Raw genomic sequence first — 23,175 nt, forward strand, 5'->3', positions numbered from 1 at the left:
GCGTTCTCATACAAATGTACAGATTATGAAATTCAAGAGCACTTCATCTCTGGGCTGTAGACTTGGGATTCAGCAGACAGCACTGATTTATTTTATTTTTACTGGCAGCATAAGAACAATGCACATTTAATAAGAAATAATCTGGCATTATTGAGATTTGCGTCAGGATTTAAGAGGAAACAGCTGAGTCTAAAATGACTATTTTCTTACAGTAGTTCTAGTCTCATTTGAGGGACATTATACTTTTCTTTTGGCATCTTATATTCTTAGCATCTTCAGTTGACTTTTAAATTAGCAAAATATTTATTTCATATTGGCTATTTCTACCCGCAGCTTGTCTTCACATTATGCATTTCGATAAAGTACTTTACTTCAATAGAGTTTTGAGGTACTTGAGCTTTACTTGAGTTTTTCCATGCAATGTTGTATGTCTCTGTGTAAAAGGAGACATATATTGTTTTATATATATAACCACTGGACTGAACTACCTGACTTGCTACAACAGTAAAATACTTCTCACATCCATAATCCATATTTACACTATTAAGCAATATATTATGCCAATGGCAATTTTGCTGTAGAACCCTCCCTCATTGTATTTTAATAATTAAAAAAAAATACTATGTTTGTTTAGCATAGGTTTGGACTTTCCTCTCCCCTTCATCATCACACACCCCCTCAGATTTAACTGCCGTCTTGGGAACCAGTAATAAATCCTTCCTACTCTCAGATATAACATGTTTAGGCGTCCGATAGCTGGCTGTATGGAGCATTTGGCATCACCTAGTGACAGAAAGAGGAATGATATTAATCAAAGACCAACTTTATGCAGAGTCTATCGAAGGAAACAATTTTACAACATTTTAATGCCAAAAAGCTAAAAAAATAGACTTTTGTTTGTTTATTTCACCATTAAAGTCCTGGAGCATTTTTTTTTTACATTTTAATGTAGTGCTAGGCAAACATGAAGTCATAAATTACAGCATGTACCACTGGCGAAGTTACATAACACACATGGGTCCTTAATACAATGCAAAAACAAAGTACTTGAAGACACCTGTTGAATAAATGATAACAGTGCACAATAAAAAATATGCAAACATTATACTTTTGGTAAATGCATCAGCAAAAACTGAGAAAATAGAATGAAATGGCGCCAACCAACAAATGGCAGCTGTCTCTCTAGTTTCACTCGTGCAGGATTAACTCCTGCAGTAACAGCTTACTGACAACAACACACAGACAGGACATCAGCATTAAGATCATTTACAACTGATGATACATTTTATACCCAAAAGCTTCTTTTTTCCCCCCACAACTCCGCTTGTTTCCACATTCCTGATCATGTCTGTACACCAGTATTGTATAGACCGATACGCATTCACACACACTCTCTCTCACACACTCTCACACACACACACACACACACACACACACACACACACACACACACACACACACACACACACACACACACACACACACATTCTTTATGCCAAGGGATTATGAGGCACTACATTTATCTCCAGCAGTCTAGTCTTCCCAGCAGCCTGAGGTCTCCCTGGTTCAGTGTACCAGCATGACACCGTATTAAGTCTAGGTGTAGTAGATGATCTCTGGGATCTGGCCGTCCTCTACTGATGTACCGTTGTTATTTCCTGGTGAGCTAAAAAACAAAAACGTCGTCTTGGTCCCCGTTGCTGATTCCTGGGTCACTTTCTTCAACCCCTTTGTGCCATAGTGGGAGTCTGGGCCCTGAGGTGTAAAATGAAAAATGAGAGGATATGTTAATCCTAATCAGGTGGGTTGAAAACACATCGTGTTAACCAGTGGAGACTGACCTTTAAGGTGGCACATGCAGTGTAGCTGACATTGGGTAGGATTTCCACAGGCTCTTTGAACATCACTCTGAACGTGTTTGCTGTGCCGTCACAGTTGAATCCGGTGTCGTTCTGCCCCAGTGTAATGCGTTTGTCGCTCTCTAAGATCTGCAGAACAGAACAATGTCTTTAGTGTGTAAACAACAATGTGCAAAAAAAAAAAAAAAAATCAACTTTATGATAATTATATTGAGCTGAAAATGTTAAAACACGGCCGGCAGGTTACTCTGTGTTTCTGGGTTCATCTGTTTGGTGGTGTATTTTTCTGGTTGGTACCTGTAAGTATTGGCTGTGACCAAAATAATTGAATATCCACAAAACATTCCTAGTACTGTGACATTTAAGGCTTTCAATTTAAAAGAGTCATACGTGTTTTAACAATCACGCAGGGAAGAATCCACTGGGAATGAGGCAGAGATACTGACTTCTCTATCCGCAGTGTTCTCTGCAGATCACAATGTAAAGCTGATACAAGACACCAGTGTCTTGCTTTGTCACAACTGTACACACTTGTTCTCCAAGGTAGTACAAATTAGCTCCAACTGGAGAGGAATTACAAAACATACAGGATGGAGGGAAAGTGGGTTCAGCTGGCTATAGAGCTTTAAAAGGACTCTGAATGAAATGTATCAAAGACTGTCAAGTAGCAGCACTGATGTGAAATGGATCCTCTGATTTGTACTTCTTTATATTTAGCAGTATTTAGCTTATAAACCCTTTAAGTTAATGCATTAGTGCTTGTGCTAAGACAACATTGTACTTTTGAGAAGATTGGCTTTTTGGTAAACATTTTAAAAACTCTGTTACTCTTCCTCAAAGATACCCTAGATAGAAATACTGGTTGTGAAACTGGTGTAATGTATCGGTACTGGTATGAAAAACAACACACCTCCCTTAACATAACATCACTGTGCCTCAATGGCAGTAGTTACCTGTATGTTGACCTGATAGTCAGTGGGTCCATGTATTGAACCATACAAGCCAAAACCCACTATGGATATTCTTTTGTTAACATTGAATCTGCAGAGGGAGAAAGGCAGACAGAGAAAAAACTAATTAGACCAAAAGAACTTTAGTTTGTTTCGATGAACAACTGACCACTGATGTTGGTCATCTCACCTGATTCTGTCGCTGGTACCACTGTACCCCCATCGACTCTCAACCTGCTGGAATCTATTAATGCTGCACTCCTCCCCCCTGAGGCAGCAGCGGGGCCTGTCGATGTAGTCGACCCGTGGTTTGGGGTTTACTGTAAAGTGTAAAAACAGATTTACCACCTCCCGATCGAACAATATTCCAGACTGGGCAGGCCCTGTTGCACAAGAAAGAATATCAAGCTGGTTTCTGCGGTTTGAGCTGTATGGACACATCAGGAACATGATGAATATGTTTGGCTGAAATGGTCAGTGTTGAAAAAAAGAAAGAAAGTATTGCAGGAAGAAAAATACGTTATATACCTGCAGCAAACTCCTCAACGGTCATGAGCGGAAAGCGGATGAGCGGGAGGGCTTTGCCCAGAACCTTCTGTTTGTTGTCAGAGGTCGGGGGAAGCTGTTGTCTGTAACACTCGGCCTCTGCCCAGCGTACCACCGCCCCAAACAAGCGGTTCTCCCTGATGCTGAGTGTGTCTCTTTGTAGCACTGCACATAAGGTGTCTGCGCATACAAATACACAGAGTGGTCGTCAGTTTACATCCAAACGAGGAAAGAGAAAAACAGTTAGTCAAGAAGACTCGCATACCAAGATCGATATCTGTAAAACCCTCTGCGTTTATTGCGTCCGCAGTGCTTTTGTCTATGGTGTCCAAGCAGAGACTGGCAAGTTGAGGCTCATCGAATAACCTTGCCTGTAATGAAAGCACAACATAAGCCACATTAGTATCCATTAGTAGGTGCTGGTCAATTACCTTTCATGCACCAAAGGATTTTTAAAAAGCTGAGACAATGTAAGTGTCTCCTTTATAGACTAAATATTGCGTAAGATTAACCAAAAGATGTTGGGGGAGATAAAACAGTCAGTAGATTCTAACACCACATCAAATTCAAGTCTGATGAATTGGGCTTTTTGGCAAAAATATCACTCAGACTTCATGAAATGTTAATGAACTTAAAATGAGTAACCAAGCAATGGCTCTGGTAATTAAGCTCTTTTGTTGCCGTGTTGGAAGAGAAAAGAAAAGGGAGTGGTTTTTGATAAGCAGCTGAGCATGCGGTCTGATGGCGTAGCAGCCAGCATCAGACAAAATGCTGAACCCAAACAAACGGCAGCATGAACCAAAAATAGCACAAACTAATGTCGTAAAAACTCAACCATCGATGGCTGCAAGATGGTCCTGTGGGGATACACAGAAAGAAAAATGGCTTCATCCTCCACTGAAAGAGCCGCTGTCTCACAGTTTCCAGCAGATGGAATGAACAAGGCAAAATTGTTATTACATGATTTCATTATTTTTTTTCCCCAGGAGACATCCTTAAAAATCTGATCACGTTGTTAATGAAACCTTCTGCTCTGCTTTAAACGTCTTATTTATATTTGTGCCTTATGTCTTATGAGGGTGGATTCACCTAAAATACTGTGAACTACTTCTCACTTTCTCCTGGTGGTTTCTGAGCAAGCAGTTTCCACTGCCACTCCCATCAAATGGGAGGTTAAATGAGAACTAAATAGTGCTGCCCGAAGCATCAAAATAGTACATGTGCAAAACTCAACAGCAATGTGTGCGTTTCCACAAATAATGTCCCAGTTGATCCCACCGTCAAACGTCACTTTTCAACACCTCAAAATGAATTCTCAAGAGACAGAAAACTGAAAATATCTGAGTGTAATATCTGAATATGTCTGTGTGTAATATCTGAATATGTCTGTGGATAACAAGATAAATATGAATTTTGTCATTTGGATAGACGGAAATTTAAGGCATCAAACCAAAGGTCGATGCCAGAGAGTTTCGGGGTCTGTATGTACTATACAGTAGCTGTGACAATAACCTGAGTGAGGAGCATGAACGCGTTGTCGGCTCTGAGGTGCTTGGTGAGGAACTCCACACAGCGACTCTCCAGAGCAGGGACCGCGTACTTCTTGGCCGTATACAGAGTCGTCATCACAGTCTCGGGACCAATGTGGACCTCGTCGGAATACAAGAACCTGTGCAGAGGAAACGGGCAACGGAACGCTCATGTTCAGTTCATGGTCAGGTATTCGTGATGTTATCCACCAAAGAATTCGGAAAATGTATCACATTTCAGCCTGAAAAATCTTGACTAGAAATACATTTGCAGTATGTAGATGGTGTCCAACCAGAGAGTGTTCCTTAAAAAGCACTACGGCTCAGTAACAAACCTCGGTACTTCCTTGCTAGCAGATGGCATCAAGTGTCAAATTTATAGTCTTAATGTTTACTTTTTCTCTTATCAGACAGAACCTGATGTAAATCATCATCTTGCCAATTTTAGACTGTATATTTTTTTTTGGGGGGGGTACTCTTGTACAGCAGCTGGTCTTTGCAATACTTGATGTTTTAGATGTTTGTTGAAGCATTGTATTTGAAACCTGGCACATTTCCCAGGACACCCAGCTCTACAAAAGCACATGTGACTACTATTCAGTCAATACAGCGTACAAAGGCTGCAACTTGGTCATAATAAAAACACTGCAGTGGTGATACATTTGTCAGACATGAACAACACTACATTGCAAACAAAGAGCTCGGTCTTCTGTCAAAAAATTCAACAACAATTCAAATCCAGCCACAAAAATGGTCCCCTTCCTAAAACACAGCTCAAGTGCCTTATTACAATTCATCCAGAAGAAGAACGCATCACAAGTTAACGCCTTTGAGCAACTAAACATGAAATGGACTTCATCTTTAGTCTCACCTAAATCACAAAGTCTTTTCTCTTCAGGAGAGACCAGTAAACCCACCCGTTTCTATAATTTGTGGGAGTGTGTCTGAACCTAACTGTGCACAAAGAGATATTTGACATATGGACCTATGTCTCTACAGTACACTACACTTTGCAATGTTTTTCTACCTGGGCTAAGGTAGTCATGGTCCTGCTCCTGTCCTGGTGTTCCCCTTTACCTCTTCCCAGTGTGCAGTGCAATAACTATATCAGGCCTACATCCTCCTTTAAATGCAACTGAAGCTGAACGTTGCTGGACGAACAGATACATTACAAAGTGGGCTTTAATTTGGTGCATGGTGATCACCTGGCCTACCTGAGCAGGGCGAGGAATGCTGCCGGTTCCACATCAGGCAGCTCTATCTCAGTCGAGGTTGTGGCCATCCCACCGTTGAACATGGCATCAAAAACGGCACTGCCGGCGGCCAGGACGAACTTGTGGGCCGGTATCCTCTGGGCCTGTCTGCCCTTCCCCACGATGAACCTGACGTCGCTGAGCAGCTCGTTGTTGAAGAGGAAAGCGAAGCGCTCCTTCAGGGAGCTCTTCGTCGCCTGCCAGTTGTACATGGGCTCCCGGTGAAGGCCGAGGACAGGCGGGGATGCGGACCGGACAGAACCGGAGGAGGCTGGCACGTTGGCGAGCACCGCAGCGGCTCCAGACTGAACCGAGTTAAATGCTGCCTCCTGACCGTCATGGTTTGACGCTAAGCCGCCACCGACGCTGCCGCCGCTCCCGGTCGCCATAACGACACGTTTTAATTTTTTTATTCAACGTCCCGAAAGCACCGTTAATGTCACAGGAAAATGCACCGACCGTACCGTGTGTGTGTTTTTTTATTTACGTGGTATCCATCGCGGCGGACGCCATCATTCTTTGATGTTTGGCTAGCTAACGTTATCTGCTAGCTTGCGTTCCTCCAGAAATGACGCAGACGCACACTTCCTCCAAAACACTTTTTTTTCTTCATTCAACTTTATTGCTGCGTTCAAGAGCAACAAACAAGTGAAGACAAAAGGAGACAAAAGGAACATTTATTGACACGAAATTAGTGTTCAAAACAAAAGACAAATAAAACTAAATGTTCTAGCTATGTATAAATAATTTGATGTGATATATTACCAATACAGTTGCTGATAAAGCAACGTTTGTGTTTCTTAGTAAATTAACATTTGTTAATAGACAATGTTGCCCCAATACTTCTGATTTATGGAGGAGGATAAACAGTAGTAATACATTCAAACATTTTTAAATCAGCATTTCCATTTTTGGTGACCACCATATAAATCCTGTTTTTTTATTCAGAGGTTTATTTTAATTAGTATTTATAAATCAGATAACACACATTAATACATATACTTCCATACATATCAATTGTAAACATGATGTTTACAATTGATAAATTATACATTTATAAACAAACCCATTTATACATTTATTTGTATACTTTTCTTTTTAATTTGCAATCGACCACTAGATGTCAGAGTCTGCTCCTTTACTTAAATAATATTAACAAACCTTCATAGCTTTTTAATGGATGATAATGACGAAAAATAAACTAATTAGAGTTTTTTTTGCTAATAACGCATGCTTTTCTATTGAAAAAAGCTGCAATATACAATAAAATCATTATCTGTCACGGTGATGTGAACAGCTTTCTCTCTCGCTCTCTCTCTCGCTCTATCTATCTATCTATCTATGTGTGTGTGTGTGTAGGGGGGGGGCATGAGAGAGAGAGAGAGAGAGAGAGAGAGGGGGAGAAGGAATGAAAACGAGAAAGACCAGAAAAACATGACAGAGCATGTCTGCGGGAGCTGGATTGGAAGTTTGTGCGTTGTTCACATAGTTTGTCACATCGGGACTTTTTTCCAATTCCTTGAGATATGACTCGCAGACTAAACAGGAGAGTCGAATCGGCTGGGTTATTTTAAATTCTCAATTTTCCCACAAGATAAAATTGCTCAACCCTGGTCCGCAATGAGCGCGTCTGCAGGGACGGGAGTGTTTGTGCTCTCCTTGACGTCCATCCCCATCTGCTATTTATTTAATTCCCTCATTTACAACAACAGGTGAGTGAGAAGAGGCCTTTTTAGTTTGAGTTACCTCTAATTAATCTGCTGATTAAGAGACTCTTGCCAGTGCAGCACTAATTAGCAGAATTTGAAAATGATTTGTCATATCTTTTAAAAATATATACATATCTCTACATTGCATTTAGTGCTGAAGCTTTCTTCTTCGCTGGCTGTTCAACAGTCCTCATCCTGTCCATTTCAGCCCGTTTTATGCTCAAGAAGAAGGCTCCAGTAGATCCTCTTTTCTATGGTATGAATTATACAAATGCATGTTTCTTGTCGGGACCAAGACATTTTTAATTTTGGAAAGAAATATTGATTTAACAACAAGTCATGTGAAAGGAATCATAAGCTTCTGTCTGACTTAGGAAGTAGGACCCTGCAGTAAACCTTAAGTATGCATCTATCTGTCCAGTGTTTGCAGTGTATGCATTCCTCAGTGTGGTGAACCTGATCATCGGGCTGGAGCAAGACAACATCATTGATGGATTTGTGACGTTTTACCTCAGAGAGGCAAGTGTTGTGTTGCGAGTCCTGATTGTGAGCTGACTGTTTGGACTTACTGATAGATCCACTCTGTGTTTTAGGCAGATCCACATATTAATACAGCACATGGGCACATGATCTCCTATTGGGACGGCTGTGTGCACTATCTCATGTATCTGGTCATGATTGTGGCGATTACTTGGGGGTAAGAGCGGTCTGTCTGTAAGATCTACCCATCTGTTTGTCTATCTATCTATCTATCTATCTATCTATCTATCTATCTATCTATCTATCTATCTATCTATCTATCTATCTATCCATCCATCCATCCATCCATCCATCCATCCATTCAAGTCTCTTGGGAGTATAATGTAATCATTTGACGTTGACAATAGTGGTGTTTTGTGGTTTGCACATCCAGGGACAGTTACCAAGCCATAGGACTCTACTGGATGGGATCTTTTCTCACGCGTGCCATAGTCTACATTCTTGGGAATGCTGTGGGTAAGCACACTAAAAATAATGGCATGCTTTTAGACAGCTAGTGTAGGGTAGCCTGTGTAACCCCCTGCACACACCTCCTCTGAGAATTTTATAATGTAGTTAAAAAAAGATGCCCATTTTACTGTGTTTACTGCTATATTCAGTGTTTTGGTCTGTGTCTTTCCCATGGTGATATATTATCTCTATCTGTCGCTAAGGTAAATATGGGACCCACGTCAGCCCTCTCTTCCTCCTCCACATGCTTTATATCTCTGTGTCTGTCTGGGCCTGCTTACGCATCTTCAGCCAACCCTCCACACGGGAAGTTCAGATGACGGTAAGTCAGCATCAAAATGGGACATTATTACAATAAAGCATATTATTGGAAGATTCCCTTCATATATATTTTGTGTGTGTGACAGAGAGCACTGTTTATACATCCTGTTGTTGCTTTCTCTCAGAGCGTCCAGGGGGCTGAAAGAAAAAGTTTACTCCACAGACCTCTTGACCTACTGTTCATCATCTACCTCATTCCTGCTTTTGCTTTCTGCGTCTTCAGAGGCCTGGTGAGAAACCGTCAGATGATCACCTGCCCAGTGCTCACACACACACACACACAGTGGTGGAATAATAATAATCTTTATGTGTCTGTTAGGTTGTTCTGGACTGTTCTGGCGAATGGTGTCAAGCCTACACACAACAGTATGAGCCTTACCTCAAAGACCCTTCAGCCTATCCTAAAATACAGGTAACTCAGTAAAGCTATGAACACCACACGCTCATCCTTGTCATTGCACTTGTTTCTAAAGAAGTAAACTGTGTCTGTGTTTGCCAGATGCTGGTGAGCCTGCTGTACTCTGGACCATACTACATCATTACTGTCTATGGGCTGATGGTCCCAGGATGTGAGTGGATGACCGATCTGACTCTAGTCCACTCCGGAGCACTGGCCCAGGTACGCCCTTGCTGTTTATTCCTCGCTCACCAGCAAAAGAATAACTAGGCCAATGCAGGTAAAGATCCTGCACTAGCAGACGTGTTTTCACTTCATCTGGCTGTTTAGACTGCAACAGGTGCTACACTTATACAAGGGTTAAAGATATGTCTATAGGCCCTTTTCCCAGTAGCCATATCATAGCAGGGTAAACACAGGTGTTTTTGAATTGATCAAATCAATAATGGTCCCATTCTTTTTAGTGTGTCACAGGCATTCCAGCGAGACAGCATGCACAATACCAAGGCCCTGTTACACCTACATGGAACAAGGTCATAACATATGACGATGAGAAGGGCCTAACAAGTCAAGAGAAGAGGTCTACATCTGTGTTCATGTCATATTGGAGTTATCGTAATTACAAGTTTATAACTTGTAAATAGTGTTCACATCGACATCCAGTAGTTATGACTGGGACAGACGTACTTTCTGAAAGCTCCGATACATCTGACTTGATACAATTGACTGAGGTTCCTAAAAAGTAAACATGGACACCTCTACAAACTCAAATTTAATGAATATAGTGCATATAATGTAAATTTAAATTAATAATTATAATAATAATTTCCATGGTAAATTACCTAGCCCTTGTATTGGTCTTTATCATTTACAGCAGGGGTGTCAAACTCAAGGCCCGCGGACCGAATCCGGCCTGTCACGTCATTTTATGTGGCTTGCGAATTCACCAGAAAAAAAAAAAAAAAGTAAAAAAATTATAATTAAAAGTTAGATTTCATAATAAAAATATCCTCATAGTCAAAATTATGAGATAGAAAGTCGAAGTTATGAGATAGAAAGTCGAAGTTATGAGATAGAAAGTCATAATTACGAGATAGAAAGTCAAAATTATGAGATACCTAAACACAACAGTCATAGAAGCAGCTCTTCATAGGTTACCCTACATTTGACATATAAATGGATTGTGAGTACATTGAAGACTACCTCAAACGTGGCTTTACAACAGATGAAATACTTCACATGGAATTGTGCAAACGCACCCTTGAAAGGATGTTAAGCTTTGAACAAAGTGAATGTAATAATTTGTGTTTGATATTTGTCTTTGTTATTTTCTTTAAAAGTTTGATCTTTGATAGAGTAATGTGGGTTTCTTAACCCTAAATTAAAAGGATGTAAGTTATAATAACAGAAATGTACTTAAATATATTTTGACATTTATATAACTGCATGTACAATATTGTAACACTTGAGTAAACAATATTCAAATGCAGAGACAGTTATTTACCAATATGTTAGGGAGTAGTTACATTTACAACCGGCCCTTTGAGAGAAACCATGATGCTGATGTGGCCCAGAGTGAAGATGAGTTTGACACCCCTGATTTACAGACACACAAAGGTGGTCCGTATGAATATGAATGAGCAAAATCTTTTCCCACATGACATCATCATTCCAGGTAGATTAGGCAATGCTAGACCGAGAGTGAGCATCTGGCCAAGCCTACGTCGGCAGTTCCTAAACTCCCCTCTCTATCCAGTGGTCGCACACTGGTCTCTGTTCAGGTTATTCTGTAGTAAAACGCAAGAGGGTCTGCATATGAACAGCTATGGTCTGAATCAGCACCACATACGCTCTCATCTAAAGATGGAAACCCTGTCGAGTGGTGGGAGAAACTCGTGTGCCAATCACATCGCAACAAGACAAAGCAGCTATTGTGTTTGAGCTGCAGGCTGGCACGTCACTCATCGGCGGGATAAGGGGGGAAGCTGACTTCAGACCAAGAGGAATGGTGGTATTGGTGGTGTTCACTTAAATGTCAGCTGTTTGACCCGGCTATGAATAGGAAAGCTGACACTCTGACAGCCGTGGTTGCTGTGAGACGTGTCGTGTCTTTTTTCAGTGAATTTCTATGAAAAGGTAACTGGCAGGAGTCTGTTAGATTGAAAACATATTTTAAGGATGAGGGGCAGTACCAGAATGTATCCACGTTTAATGGTCATCAGTCTATTAAATTAATAATCCACCATAAAACAATTGTTCCCTGAATTTATATTGTTATTTTACCTATGTTTTCTTTTAAATATTTCTTGATATGAACTGTAAAATGTAGACAATGTGATGTCTTGTAAAGATATGAGAGGATTTCCTTCTATATTCACAATTTTGCACTGATGTTTAACACAATGATCAAAGAAAAAAGGAGAAATGGAGGATTTAGGAGGGGATATCCGTCAGACATCTTCATGCAATTGTTTAATCAGGCGCACAAGATATTTTTAAAAAAAGTGACTCTTTATAAGCAAGTGATATAAGAAAACAGTGTTCCTGTTAGTGTGACTCTACTGACTGTGAAGCTTTTAGTCATCACTGTCCTTTTCCCATTTCTCCCTCCCTGCTTGACTTCGCAGGCCCAGTTTGCTCATATTGGTGCGTCACTTCACACACGGACGCCGTTCTCTTACAGAGTTCCTGCTGGCGGCCAGCTTGTCTTCTTGCTGGTCAATATCCTGTATGCTCTGGTGCCTCAGGCTCTGTGCTACCGCTGCTGCAGCAGGCCTGTCCTCTTCCTCAGGCCAATGCCAGATAAGAAGACTGAATGACAGAGAGTGCCACACACACAGAGAGAGAGAGAGAGAGAGAGAGAGAGAGAGAGAGAGAGAGAGAGAGAGAGAGAGAGAGAGAGAGAGAGAGAGAGTCCTTAGGGATGTCGAGGATGCCTAAATAAAAGGATGAAGTAGTTATACAGGACCGCTCTGTGTTTGCAGTTATTAGAAGTTGCTATTTTTGGAGCGGGAGAACTTTAACCTTAATGAGGGCTAAGTGGCGGTATTGGAAACATGCCAAAATACTCCAGTGCCAAACAGGGTTTGTGTCATCCAGCATTTATGCTTATTTGCTTATTTTGAAAATGTGAACGTCATTTTTTTTTTAAAGTGTCACAGCACATATAGTAGTGCTGTTAGACTTGTGTGTGGGATTCAAACTACTTGAAAATAATGTTTTTTCTTAATTGTTTGTGGTATTTTTTGGGAGGTTACAAAAACTGTTTTCTTGTTGACACTGAGGTTTCTGTGCAGTGCCTTTTTGCAAATAAGTTGGCAAATAAAGAAATAATTCAGATGTGTCTATGCTTTTAATACTATATAGTGTGATTTATACATGGATAAGTACATAGATATTCAATCATGTACGAGCATTTGATAAACAAAAATGTTGTTAAATGTATTTTAACAGTATTTTATTTGGCTTATTTAAACCGGAAGTACTTTGTGTCCACACTATCTCTTCCTCTGCCACTTTCAGCCAAACAAATCCGCATGTGGCTAACTAGCTAAAGTTTACAACAAAGAGAAATGATTCAGTCATATCACTTATCTGATGAACCAAATCCACTTTGGAAATAACCCGACCAGCCAGAGAACATTTAGACTAATGTGTTTTTTTCAACTAAACGCGGATGAAAAGAAACAACTTGCGCTAACGCTAGCTGAACATGCTAATGACTAACTTTAGCTTCTGCTAGCTGTGATGGCAGCACCAACACCTCTGATTTCTGCTGCTGTTTTAAGGTCGGTGTCTCTCTTTAAATGTATCTCTAAATGTTTGAGTGGTGGACCTAAATAAAATAAAAAGTAACGATGTAAACGGCGTTATAATGTTGAAAAGACATCAGTCCTGCCGTAACTACTAGCGCGAGCGTTACGTTTTTAAAGCCTGACCGTTGTTTGAGACCATATTACTTTTGTATTACCTTGCATTATTCCCCTAGTAGTACTAACGTTACTCAATTACATTTGTTAGCTGAATCAACACCGCTGTGATACAGCTACTAACACCACTAGTAATACTTGTCCTCACATCTGATTGTTGTTTCAAATGTCATTTTGTCTCTAGTCAAAAGCAACGCAGGGCTGCTCTGAGGAAAGAGAGGAGAAAACGGAAACGACAAGCTCTCGCCCAAGTTAGAGAATGTGGTACGAAGATAGCTGTTTTATTTTTATTTCTACAGTTGTTGCCGCACCATTAGCCAGATCAACCCCAACATCTACTCTGTTACAGGTTTGAAAAATGTACCAAGCTTCACACCAGAAGAAGGAGAAGAAATACATGATGAAGAGGATGAGGATGAGGATGTTGCAGAGGAGGAGAGGTAGGTCAATAATGACATCACTTCTCTGTCCTGCAGCTACACATTCAGTCACATTCAATGATGCACAGAGACCTTAATTTACCGCTTTAAAAAAAAAAAAACTTCATGGTGTTTGATTTGTGCTTGTTTTCTCAGGCTGCGGCTGCATGGAGAGTGGTTGGAAAAAGAAAGGCTTGCCCAGGAGGAGTTCAGGCTGAGGGCTGAGAGGGAGGATGCTGCAAGGAAAAGAAAAGAGGAGGAAGAGGTAATCTACTGTTTGTATTCCTCATGTACAATTTGGCGAACATAAAAACACCTTGTGGAAACATATTTACTCTGCATATATCTTTAGCATATCTTCCAATTGTGAACTAATCTAATGGAGTGACCAGAACCGACATGAATCGAGCCGACCGCGATAACTTTCCCCCAAATAGTATGATTAACTGGAGCCTGACACCGGAGATTATTGATTAACTGGCCAATTGATAAGCGCAAGTGAGCCTAATTGACCTGTCGTTTTATATAAAAGATTAATATTTACTGTCTTTATGTCTTTCTTTTTTTGTTCCCAGCGGATGATAAAGGAGGAATGGGAGGCCCAGCAGAAGAAAGAACAGGAAGAAAAAGAGCAGAAGCAGCAGGACAAGCGAGACAGAGAGGTGAAACGGGCCCCAGGAGGATAGAAACAAAAAGAAATATATCCTCTTCTACTTAATCATGAGTGTTTATGTTATCCATCCAAAAGGGAAGATTCAGATAATCATACAGTGATCGTGTCTCTTTTGTAAAATGTGTTTTTGCGTTGTACATGGTTCTTTTTAAACATTTCCTTGACTGAGTGGCACAAGCAACCGTCCAACTCCTCAACTAAGATACACACAAAGAGAAAAAACCCTAACAGCAACTTCAGCTCTCACAAGGATGTATCTTTTACTTTGTGTGAAAACAGTGTGTGACATTGCTTTCCAAGAAGTCCAGACATGTTGAAATGCCAGTCCCCTCTGAGTGTGGTCTTAACACACAGTAACAGACCTGCTGCAGTATGTTGACCTCTTCACATTTTCACCAGCCGTGTCTTTACACCATTTGTAGGAGGCCGTTCAGAAAATGTTGGATGAAGCTGAAAATCAGGTACAACACACAATGAAATCCTATTATTAGTGTCACGTATGCATTTATTATATATATTTTATGTTTGCACAACATCTCATTCTAGTTTAAAAGTAAACTATACAGAATATACATTTTTGTTCATGTTCTCACTTCCAGCTGGAGAACGGACAGCCGTGGATGAATCCAGAGGCTCCTGGGACGAAGAACTGCGACAACTTTGGAACGGAGCGCGACGTGGCCAACTGTCCGTTCTTCCTGAAGACCGGGGCGTGTCGATTCGGAGACAGGTACCATGTCTTTCTCTTCTGACGTGACTCGCTACGTTAAAATCACAACCATATTATTGGAGTGGCGATTGAATGGATGCACCGGCGCATCGAAGAAGTCTTTCCTCATATTTTTGTGTATTTTCCCCTCTTCGGTCTTTTTGAGTCCAGATGCTCCCGGAAGCACGTTTATCCCGCAGCCAGCCCGACACTGATGATCCGCGGTATGTTTACAACGTTTGGCATGGAGCAGTCACGACGCGATGATTACGACGTCGACGCTTGTCTGGAACACAGCGAGGAGGAGCTGCAGGAGTCTTTCCTCGAGTTCTACCACGACGTGCTGCCAGAGCTAAAGAGCGTCGGCAAGGTGGTGCAGTTCAAGGTAAGACGACGTTAGGACAGTCGGTGTGTTAAGCATGCACTGAAGTACCCAAATTACAGTCAGCTTTCTGAACTAATCCATCCTGTTAAACTAATATACTTAAATAAGTAAGACATTAGAGATTTCACAATACGGTCAAGGTAGAGAAATCTCGTCCACCACTTATTTAAGATGCTTAATCTGTTCAATGAAGTCAATGTAAAGTAATAATTGTTTTTCTTTTACCAGGAAAGTGAAGTAAAAAAGTATGAAATAGTATAAATGTGTCAATAGATCTCTTACTGATGTCTGCAAAAATCTACTGTTGCATGATCAAGTTATTACCACTAAAAATACATATTTGGTTTCATTGACGTCTTCTTTTTAGGTCAGCTGCAATTATGAACCACACCTGAGAGGAAATGTTTACATTCAGTTTGACACGTACGTTTTCCCACAACCGCTCCACGCACAACCTTTTCCCAAATCTAAAAAACTTTTTTTTTTTTTTTTTTTTTTTTTTTTTTTAAAACTCTTGGTTCTGTTCCTCCAGAGAGGAGCAGTGTACAGAGGCCATCATCAAGTTCAACGGGAGGTGGTACGCAGGCCGGCAGCTTCATTGTGAGATGTGTCCCGTTACACGGTGGAAGAATGCTATCTGTGGTGAGTTGTTCTTACCGATTCGAGAGCGGCACTTTCACTCGCACAGCGGAGATACAAGATTCAGTCCGTCTTCTGTCTCGTTTGTGTCTTTGCCAGGATTGTTCGACAGGCAGAAGTGCCCCAAAGGGAAGCACTGCAACTTTCTGCACGTGTTCCGGAACCCCGGCAATGAATTCTGGGAGGCCGACAGGGACCTGCACCTGTCGCCAGACCGCAGCGTCAGGGGGAGTCGCAGAGACGGGTGGCATTCGGAGCGATACGGAGACCGATCGTGGAGGCAGCGTCAGTGCAGCAGGAGCCCGCCACGGTCCGAGAGATCCCACAGCAGACGGGGCGGCGACAGCAGACGGGACGGCGACAGGCGGAGGAGCAGAGAGAGGAGGGCCTCCCAGCGGTCATCCAGACACGGTGATAGGACCAACGATTGGTGTCCGAGCAGGAGTAGAGACAGGTCGAGGAGCAGGAGTAGAGACAGGTCGAGAAACAGAAGTAGAGATAAAGACAGGGAGCACAAGTATAGGAATAGAAGTGAAGAGAGAGACGGCAGAGACAAAGATACGGACACGAGAGACAGGTCGAGAAGCACAAGCAGAGAAAGGAAGAAAGAAAGTAGAGAAAGGAGACCCAAGAAACCAGATAAAATAGAGAAACCCCTTAATGAGGATACCAACACACGCCGGCGCCACAAACAATCCAAAAAGAGCAAGAAGAAGAGCAAGAAGAAGCACAAGAAGAAAAGCCATTCGCCTGAAGGGACGGCCTCATCTGGAGAGTCCGAAAAGGAGAAAGAGTCGGAGGAAGAGACGCCGGTAAATGTCACCGCAACGAGTCCCGGTCAGGAGATGAAGGAAACGGAGCTAATTCAGAAAACCAATGACTTGGATGAGAGTCCGTGTGTTGACAGTGAGAAGTTGAGTCCCGAGGTGGAAAGTGAACAGTCTTAGATGGAAACACCTGGTGAGCCTGCTGGAGAAGGTGACATGAGTTGGTTTTGGTGGCTCCTACATTTCAAAAAGTTGTGAATTTGTTTCCGGCTTTTCTCTTTTTAACTGTGAATGTTTTGGAGCCTCGATGCAGAGAGTCACCTGCACCTGTCACCAGTGTGTACATATGTGAATATTTACCTTTTGGAAAATGTTGCTTTAATAATTAAACACTTGATCACTGGAGCTGCAGCACTACTTGGTTATTGTTGCTGAGTAAAAGCGATATAAAAACAAAAGATCAACAAATGGGAGTTCTTTTCTTTTCTTTTTTAATACATTTATTGTTAATAACTTTCAAATATAAGAAAAAAAATAATGTTGGCAGTGTTTAATACAAAAAGTGATCTCTTTTGCACAAATCAAAGATGAACTTGTTACATAATTCCTTATGAATGTTCAACAAAAACACTTTGTGGTTTTAAGAATGCAGATAAAAAGTTTGGATGAGCATCTATTCGTCACTTGTTGGGCTTGTTTTCCTGCTGACAAGTGAACAAGCCGACAGTGATGAATATTAATGACCTACCCTGATATGTGCAGTTCGTATTCTTTCGTTCTGACTCCATAGACTGGAGATGGACCTGTCCCCTAACGGATAGGAATAATTACATAATACTGGTATATTGTGGCCGAATAATCCCCACATGTTTTGTCAAACACCCTGCAGTTCTAAATTCCTTTTTCTGCCATGTTAGCTTTCCATAGACACCATTGAGACGGTAAAACACAGTGTTCTTTGGTCATGTGTTAGTCTTTAAGCCAAAGTATCATAAAACATAAAATAGTTTCTTTCATTTTGATCACTACCTATTCCTGATTTAACACTGAGCGACAAACTGACGTAAGACTTATCTCTGGAGGCCATTACGATCTTAAATGTTTTTGTCAGGAAAATAAGTCAATTGACAGAAAAGTTGACGACACAATGACAAACATGACACTAGTGAGATAAACGGCTCACGTTTACCAAAAGCTAAACATTTTAGTTTAGAAAAGGAAATGTGAAACAGTTCATTCCTGGAGAGGAATCACCAAACAGAAACTTGAACACAGCTACATAACATATACGCTGATACTGATCATGGGTAATTGTTTAATTTCACTTAGGTGGTGGGTTGAGGTGACCCGTGTGATAGTGATTGTAAACGTGTCAGTGATTTCCCCCCCCGCTGGTGCTTCTCATGTATTACCGTTACATGAGTCACGACTGAGCGTCGCATCTTTCAAAAAATAAATATACAATGACCGTTTGAAAAGAAACGGGTCATTTAGGAGCACTTGCTGCTGTTGTGAAGGTATTTCTAGAGTCCTCAAAGACTGAAGCGTCTGGATAAGATAAATATTCCATCCACCGCATGATGAATACAAATAACTAACTTCCCAAACTGCCTCTTTCCTAATCCAAAACGACATATCCTCTCGCTCAAATTGTAAATGAACCAAACTTAAACCGTTTATTAGTTACACTGTTAACTACTGATGGTTCTTTGTCGGATTTATATTTAATAAAATAATGCTTTAATATTTTGCTCTTGAGAAACAAGGTAAAAACCTGACAGAATCAGTTTAGAATGATATTAAATGACCCTCGCTGAGTATTTATTTTTCATGAATTCAGACGTTTAGCTCAGACTCAGATGTGAAGGTTATACATACAGAAGCACCTTTTTAAAAAAGTCCTCGTAAGCCAAACAGCACATGCGACCCTGAAATCGGAGATGATGGATGATCTTAATATGACGCTGCAGTTTTCATGTCGTCGCTACATTGTACTGTGTGGAGTTTTAAGAAGTCCGGGCTGTGACGTTATGCTAATAGTACTGCAGAATACAGCGAGGGAGATCGTACATAGGAGACACATTCAAACCACAGTTGGCACCACATTAAAAAGGGCATTACTGGATAGTACAGAACAGAGCAATACAGCACATAGGTGGCGATTATATACATACAACACTGACACGGGGGACAACAGGAGAAGACGGGATAGATACGTGGAGGGGTTGCCAGATCTGCAGCCGGGAGGAGGAACTGCGAGGCAGCAGCATGATGATTTATGTCAGCCCAATTTCTTCTAAAACGCTCCGTGGCGCCTCGGCCTCCTGCAGACGAAGAACAGAAAGAGAAATGTTCTTTGCTGTCGTACGTTTTGCAGCGTAAAGTGCGCCTACAAAGTCAAAATTCAAAGCACACGAGCCCCAGTTGAAAGTTACTAAATGTGCGACAGGAACGGGGAGGCCTTTTCCAGCGAGTCAAACCTTTTACGGGCCTGCAGTCAGCCGTGCTGTTATAACAACGGTACTGCATGCCTTACTATAAATAAATCATTCATTCTGTCGACTGCAAATGACTACAGCAAGACAGAAACGCAAACATGCAGGACTGCACTTGCTTTAGCTCACTGACTCGAGGGAGAGAGCGGTATTAATCAAGCGCTGCAGGCTCAGAATAAACGGGTGACGTCAGGTGTAGAGGGCAGCGAGGTGAAAGAAGCAATCCAACGTTTTAGATCTGCCCTTCTGTGTTCAACGTTAGGATCCCTGAGAGAAATTAATTCTTCATTTACACCAAGTTAGAGCTGCAGCGATTACTTGATTGACAGAAAATTTATCGGCAGCAATTTTGACAAACAAGTTGTTTAAATAATCTTTCAAGCCGAAATGCGTGCGTACCTCCTGCAGCAGGTCGGCCTGCTCGATGGCCTTCAGCACGTTCTTCTTGGACGTCTCCTGGGCTTCTCCGCCCAGCAGGAACTCATCCAGGATGAAGTAGGCCTTCTCAAAGTTGAAGATAATATCCAACTCGCACACCTGTGAGGCCACAAACGGCAGCAGATCAGAGGAGATCCTCACCCGACTGAAAACCGTGGATTCTTGCAGCACTATCAATCGGCATGGTGCATGTGGTGTTTGAGAGACTCACGCTGCCAAAATATTTGTCCAGCAGCTCCACGTATCGATGGATGATCTCCAGGGTGATCAGCTCATTATCCTGATCCTCGACTGCACAGCAGAAATACAGGCTCGCGTATCTACAACATAAAGCGAGGAGATAAAAGATTACCGCGGCGGTGATGTGGACAGATATTAGTGCTTCAGTTCTTCAGAGATGCAACGTATGACTTTGTTTAATTTAGTGGTAATTTAGCTGTGATCACTGTCCAGAATGTATGTATGTATGTATGTATGTATGTATGTATGTATGTATGTATGTATGTATGTATGTATGTGGTCTAAAAGGGAAAATATTCTGCATTCAAGTGTTTGGAGCTGTTCTGTATCATAGAAAGTCACATTAAAGAAAAAAAAAAAAGAAGAAAAAAATGCTTTCTATGTTGTTTATTTTCCATGCAAGACACCTGTAAATGCCAAATATAAATGCAAAACAGCTTGAAAATTTAAAATCTATTTTCTTTGAATGAGAGCTGTATCTTAAAGGTTTTACGGCTATGTCATTATGTGCCTTGGCATAAATAAACCAATAAAACCATCAGTTTTTAAACAAGTCTGCCACTCATACCGTCACATCAAAAAGACTTAAAATAAATAAGAAAACATATCTGAGCTACAACGGAACATTGTACCCTTCACACAGAAAGGATTTATTGTACTGCATTTGATTATTTGAATATATTTACAAATAAACAGGTAAGCCAGGTGTCACTGTCTCCTGGCTGTTTGCTTGTTTGAGTCTTTTGTTTATCATATTGAACACATGACGATGTGTCTTTTGTATTTTCATGACTCAGCGGTCATATGTCCAGGTCAAATCAGGCACTCCTCCTGTGTTTGAATCAGTCCTCCATTGTTTGGCAGTTGTTATTAGAGAGGAGGCGTTTCTGGCTTTCATCACACACCAGAAGGTGAGATCTAAATGCCACAAATCTCAGTGCAAAATAATCACTGAAACATTGGTTTTCACAAACAACAAGCCACCGCAGATGGTCAAAAATGAACACGTCTTATTGCTAAGATCATCCTCAAGACATGCCTGGCATAAGACATTCTACATTAAAAGTTTAACAAAATAATTAAGGACCTTAAGGCCCACTTGCTATCTTTTTTTCCAGGGATTTCAACAATATCTCACAGTCTTCATCAATCAACAGTGGATTGATGAAGAGATCTGTGCAGTACCTCCCCCAGATAACACCACCTGTTCATCATGTCACTGAAGATCTTTACATAAGTCACATTAATATTATAACAACTAAACCACCTCCACAAATCCTTAGCAAACTCCATCCGCTGATGAAGACCATGAGATGCAGATGAAAGCTCTGGAAAACGGCAGTAAGTAGAAATTATTATGTGAAACTACCATTTCAATAGTCAGGAATAAACTTCAACACCCAGCATGTTAAAAGTAGCTGCAATATCTCATGATAAGCAACTGGTCAGCTTTAAGGGTTGATTTGGTTGGAATAGCTTTGATTTAAATGCAACCTGCTGCTGTTAAGAAGGAGTTTCATAGTAAAGTCACAGATGAGAGGAGCAACAACCCTGAAAACAACCAGAGAGATACAAGCTCGTGTTGACAGCCTCATTCAGATGATCTCTGCTTGCCCACGTGTTTACTGTATGCACTTCCAGACAGAATTTAAACTTCTCTTACTCACTTACCTCTTGTACACAATCTTGAGGTCCCTCCACTCCAAGAAGCTGCACATCTTGGGCTTCCTGGCCAGTATGGTCTGCACCAGGTCCCTGGAGATCTTCTTCCTCTCCTTGTCAGACAGGGGTACGTACCATTTCTGTAAGCGCAGCTTTCCCTGCCGGCTGAACAACAGCATGAACTGCATCTGAGGGAGGAAGTTCAATTTTAAGTTATCCATGGTCGACATGAGATAAACATACATTGTTCACAGAGAAGGAAGGATGAAGATAAAGTCATAGAGGTAGAGGGACGGGGGGGGGGGTCGGTGGTACATAATCAGCCATCGTGACGTTTAAGGTGTTTTTTGTTACATTACAAGAAAGTTAATTCAGCATATCTAACGTTAACAGAAGAATGAACAAGTAACGGCCCAACAGGACATGCAAGCATTGTTAGTGGATGATACGAACTAGTCGTCTGGTCAAATGTATTTAATATTTGCTCAATGTTACGTCCAGGAGGCTTAGGCACAAACTTCCATTAGCTTGTGGTAGCTATCCTAACCGTGCTAAACGGCCACATATCAACATCATTAACACGTTAAGTGTAATGTGCGCCCCCTCCCGCGACGCCCAGCTAGCTACAGCGGACACGAGAAGTAAACACGACTCTTTACCTTCGAACCGGGCCTTCGATTTAGTCACTTAGACGACTGTTAACTTCAGTAAATTCAAGAGCAACACATAACCAAAGAGAGTGCAGTAAACAGATGTTCCGGTGTCTCTGTAGCTTAGCTTCTCATCCAGACTGACGCTAAACTAGCTAGCGGATGGTCGTTGCTGTTGAGAGAACGATGATGAAGTCAGCAGCGCCGTGATTGGCCGAAAAAGCCTCAGCTCTTGGATTTGATTGGTTTAAATATTCCGTTATTCGATCCGATATTCCTTCACAGTTTTGGCTTCCTGTGGCGGAAAGTCATTTTCACTTCTCTTCGGTAATAATCTGGAAATGTTTTGAGTGAATCGGAATTTAATGCTACTTTATACTATATGGTAGTGTTGAACTCTACTGCATTTATTTAACAGCTGGATAGTTTGCATGTACATTTATTTTTTTTTAAAAGAAAATAAATCATCCGTTTTATTCTAATCTAAAAAAAGTCCAATCCAAAAATAAAAAAATACTCTTCCTCTGCTTATATGTAGGTGTCAGTAGGTGCCACGAGCAGCCAATGCCAATAGTTGTCATGAGTGTGCCCCCCTGGGCCCCCTCTTCTTTTCAC

General features: G+C 41.3%; 4 protein-coding genes across 8 annotated transcripts; 2 read left to right on the plus strand and 2 right to left on the minus strand.

The window, feature by feature from the left end:
• Nucleotides 1–886: 886 nt before the first annotated feature.
• LOC137887744 (BTB/POZ domain-containing protein 1-like) lies at nucleotides 887–6,713 on the minus strand. Of its 2 annotated transcripts, none has more exons than XM_068730929.1 (8): nucleotides 6,099–6,713; nucleotides 4,868–5,024; nucleotides 3,621–3,726; nucleotides 3,338–3,535; nucleotides 3,000–3,129; nucleotides 2,813–2,900; nucleotides 1,842–1,988; nucleotides 887–1,755 (listed from the first exon to the last, which is right to left on the minus strand). In XM_068730929.1, the coding sequence occupies exons 1-8, from the start codon at nucleotides 6,524–6,526 to the stop codon at nucleotides 1,597–1,599; spliced, it is 1,413 nt and encodes a 470-aa protein (XP_068587030.1). In that variant the 5' UTR covers nucleotides 6,527–6,713; the 3' UTR covers nucleotides 887–1,596. The 2 variants fall into 2 exon arrangements, with proteins under 2 accessions (XP_068587030.1, XP_068587029.1); XM_068730928.1 differs by having other exon boundaries at nucleotides 3,000–3,192.
• Nucleotides 6,714–7,549: 836 nt separating this feature from the next.
• LOC137887945 (transmembrane 6 superfamily member 1-like) lies at nucleotides 7,550–12,452 on the plus strand. 4 transcript variants are annotated; one of them, XM_068731210.1, is made up of 10 exons: nucleotides 7,550–7,849; nucleotides 7,999–8,102; nucleotides 8,268–8,369; nucleotides 8,444–8,543; nucleotides 8,760–8,842; nucleotides 9,040–9,158; nucleotides 9,283–9,387; nucleotides 9,477–9,569; nucleotides 9,657–9,776; nucleotides 12,182–12,452. In XM_068731210.1, the coding sequence occupies exons 1-10, from the start codon at nucleotides 7,758–7,760 to the stop codon at nucleotides 12,371–12,373; spliced, it is 1,110 nt and encodes a 369-aa protein (XP_068587311.1). In that variant the 5' UTR covers nucleotides 7,550–7,757; the 3' UTR covers nucleotides 12,374–12,452. The 4 variants fall into 4 exon arrangements, with proteins under 4 accessions (XP_068587311.1, XP_068587312.1, XP_068587313.1 ...); XM_068731211.1 differs by lacking the exon at nucleotides 12,182–12,452 and adding an exon at nucleotides 10,019–12,145; XM_068731213.1 differs by having other exon boundaries at nucleotides 7,786–7,849; nucleotides 8,055–8,102.
• Nucleotides 12,453–13,063: 611 nt separating this feature from the next.
• Nucleotides 13,064–17,480, plus strand: zrsr2 (zinc finger (CCCH type), RNA-binding motif and serine/arginine rich 2). The gene is made up of 11 exons (XM_068731209.1): nucleotides 13,064–13,342; nucleotides 13,668–13,747; nucleotides 13,833–13,923; nucleotides 14,059–14,167; nucleotides 14,478–14,564; nucleotides 14,998–15,036; nucleotides 15,175–15,305; nucleotides 15,456–15,669; nucleotides 16,037–16,092; nucleotides 16,202–16,311; nucleotides 16,408–17,480. The coding sequence occupies exons 1-11, from the start codon at nucleotides 13,302–13,304 to the stop codon at nucleotides 17,253–17,255; spliced, it is 1,806 nt and encodes a 601-aa protein (XP_068587310.1). The 5' UTR covers nucleotides 13,064–13,301; the 3' UTR covers nucleotides 17,256–17,480.
• Nucleotides 17,481–18,869: 1,389 nt separating this feature from the next.
• On the minus strand, nucleotides 18,870–22,732 carry ap1s2 (adaptor related protein complex 1 subunit sigma 2). Its single transcript, XM_068731214.1, has 5 exons — nucleotides 22,570–22,732; nucleotides 21,920–22,098; nucleotides 20,220–20,328; nucleotides 19,970–20,107; nucleotides 18,870–19,399 (listed from the first exon to the last, which is right to left on the minus strand). Exons 2-5 carry the CDS (start codon nucleotides 22,096–22,098, stop codon nucleotides 19,352–19,354), a joined length of 474 nt encoding a protein of 157 aa, XP_068587315.1. The 5' UTR covers nucleotides 22,570–22,732; the 3' UTR covers nucleotides 18,870–19,351.
• Between the last annotated feature and the right edge of the window lie 443 nt (nucleotides 22,733–23,175).

The sequence above is a fragment of the Cebidichthys violaceus genome, unplaced genomic scaffold (assembly GCF_023349555.1).
Source record: "Cebidichthys violaceus isolate CVI_PGR_0920_01 unplaced genomic scaffold, fCebVio1.0.p SCAF_5, whole genome shotgun sequence".
Classification (NCBI taxonomy): Eukaryota; Metazoa; Chordata; class Actinopteri; order Perciformes; family Stichaeidae; genus Cebidichthys; species Cebidichthys violaceus.

Coding starts and splice junctions, on each gene's coding strand:
- LOC137887744 (XM_068730928.1), bottom strand. CDS start 6,526: ATGGCGACCGGGAGCGGCGGCAGCGTCGGTGGCGGCTTAGCGTCAAAC. Junction 3,536..3,620: donor TTTTACAGATATCGATCTTG/GTATGCGAGTCT, acceptor TTGTATGCGCAG/ACACCTTATGTGCAGTGCTA. Junction 2,901..2,999: donor GGTACCAGCGACAGAATCAG/GTGAGATGACCA, acceptor CTCCCTCTGCAG/ATTCAATGTTAACAAAAGAA.
- LOC137887945 (XM_068731210.1), top strand. CDS start 7,758: ATGAGCGCGTCTGCAGGGACGGGAGTGTTTGTGCTCTCCTTGACGTCC. Junction 8,103..8,267: donor AGTAGATCCTCTTTTCTATG/GTATGAATTATA, acceptor CTATCTGTCCAG/TGTTTGCAGTGTATGCATTC. Junction 8,843..9,039: donor CATTCTTGGGAATGCTGTGG/GTAAGCACACTA, acceptor TCTGTCGCTAAG/GTAAATATGGGACCCACGTC.
- zrsr2 (XM_068731209.1), top strand. CDS start 13,302: ATGGCAGCACCAACACCTCTGATTTCTGCTGCTGTTTTAAG. Junction 13,924..14,058: donor GATGTTGCAGAGGAGGAGAG/GTAGGTCAATAA, acceptor TTGTTTTCTCAG/GCTGCGGCTGCATGGAGAGT. Junction 15,670..16,036: donor GCAAGGTGGTGCAGTTCAAG/GTAAGACGACGT, acceptor TCTTCTTTTTAG/GTCAGCTGCAATTATGAACC.
- ap1s2 (XM_068731214.1), bottom strand. CDS start 22,098: ATGCAGTTCATGCTGTTGTTCAGCCGGCAGGGAAAGCTGCGCTTACAG. Junction 20,329..21,919: donor CTCAAGATTGTGTACAAGAG/GTAAGTGAGTAA, acceptor TTTATGTTGTAG/ATACGCGAGCCTGTATTTCT. Junction 19,400..19,969: donor AGGCCGACCTGCTGCAGGAG/GTACGCACGCAT, acceptor CTTCGTCTGCAG/GAGGCCGAGGCGCCACGGAG.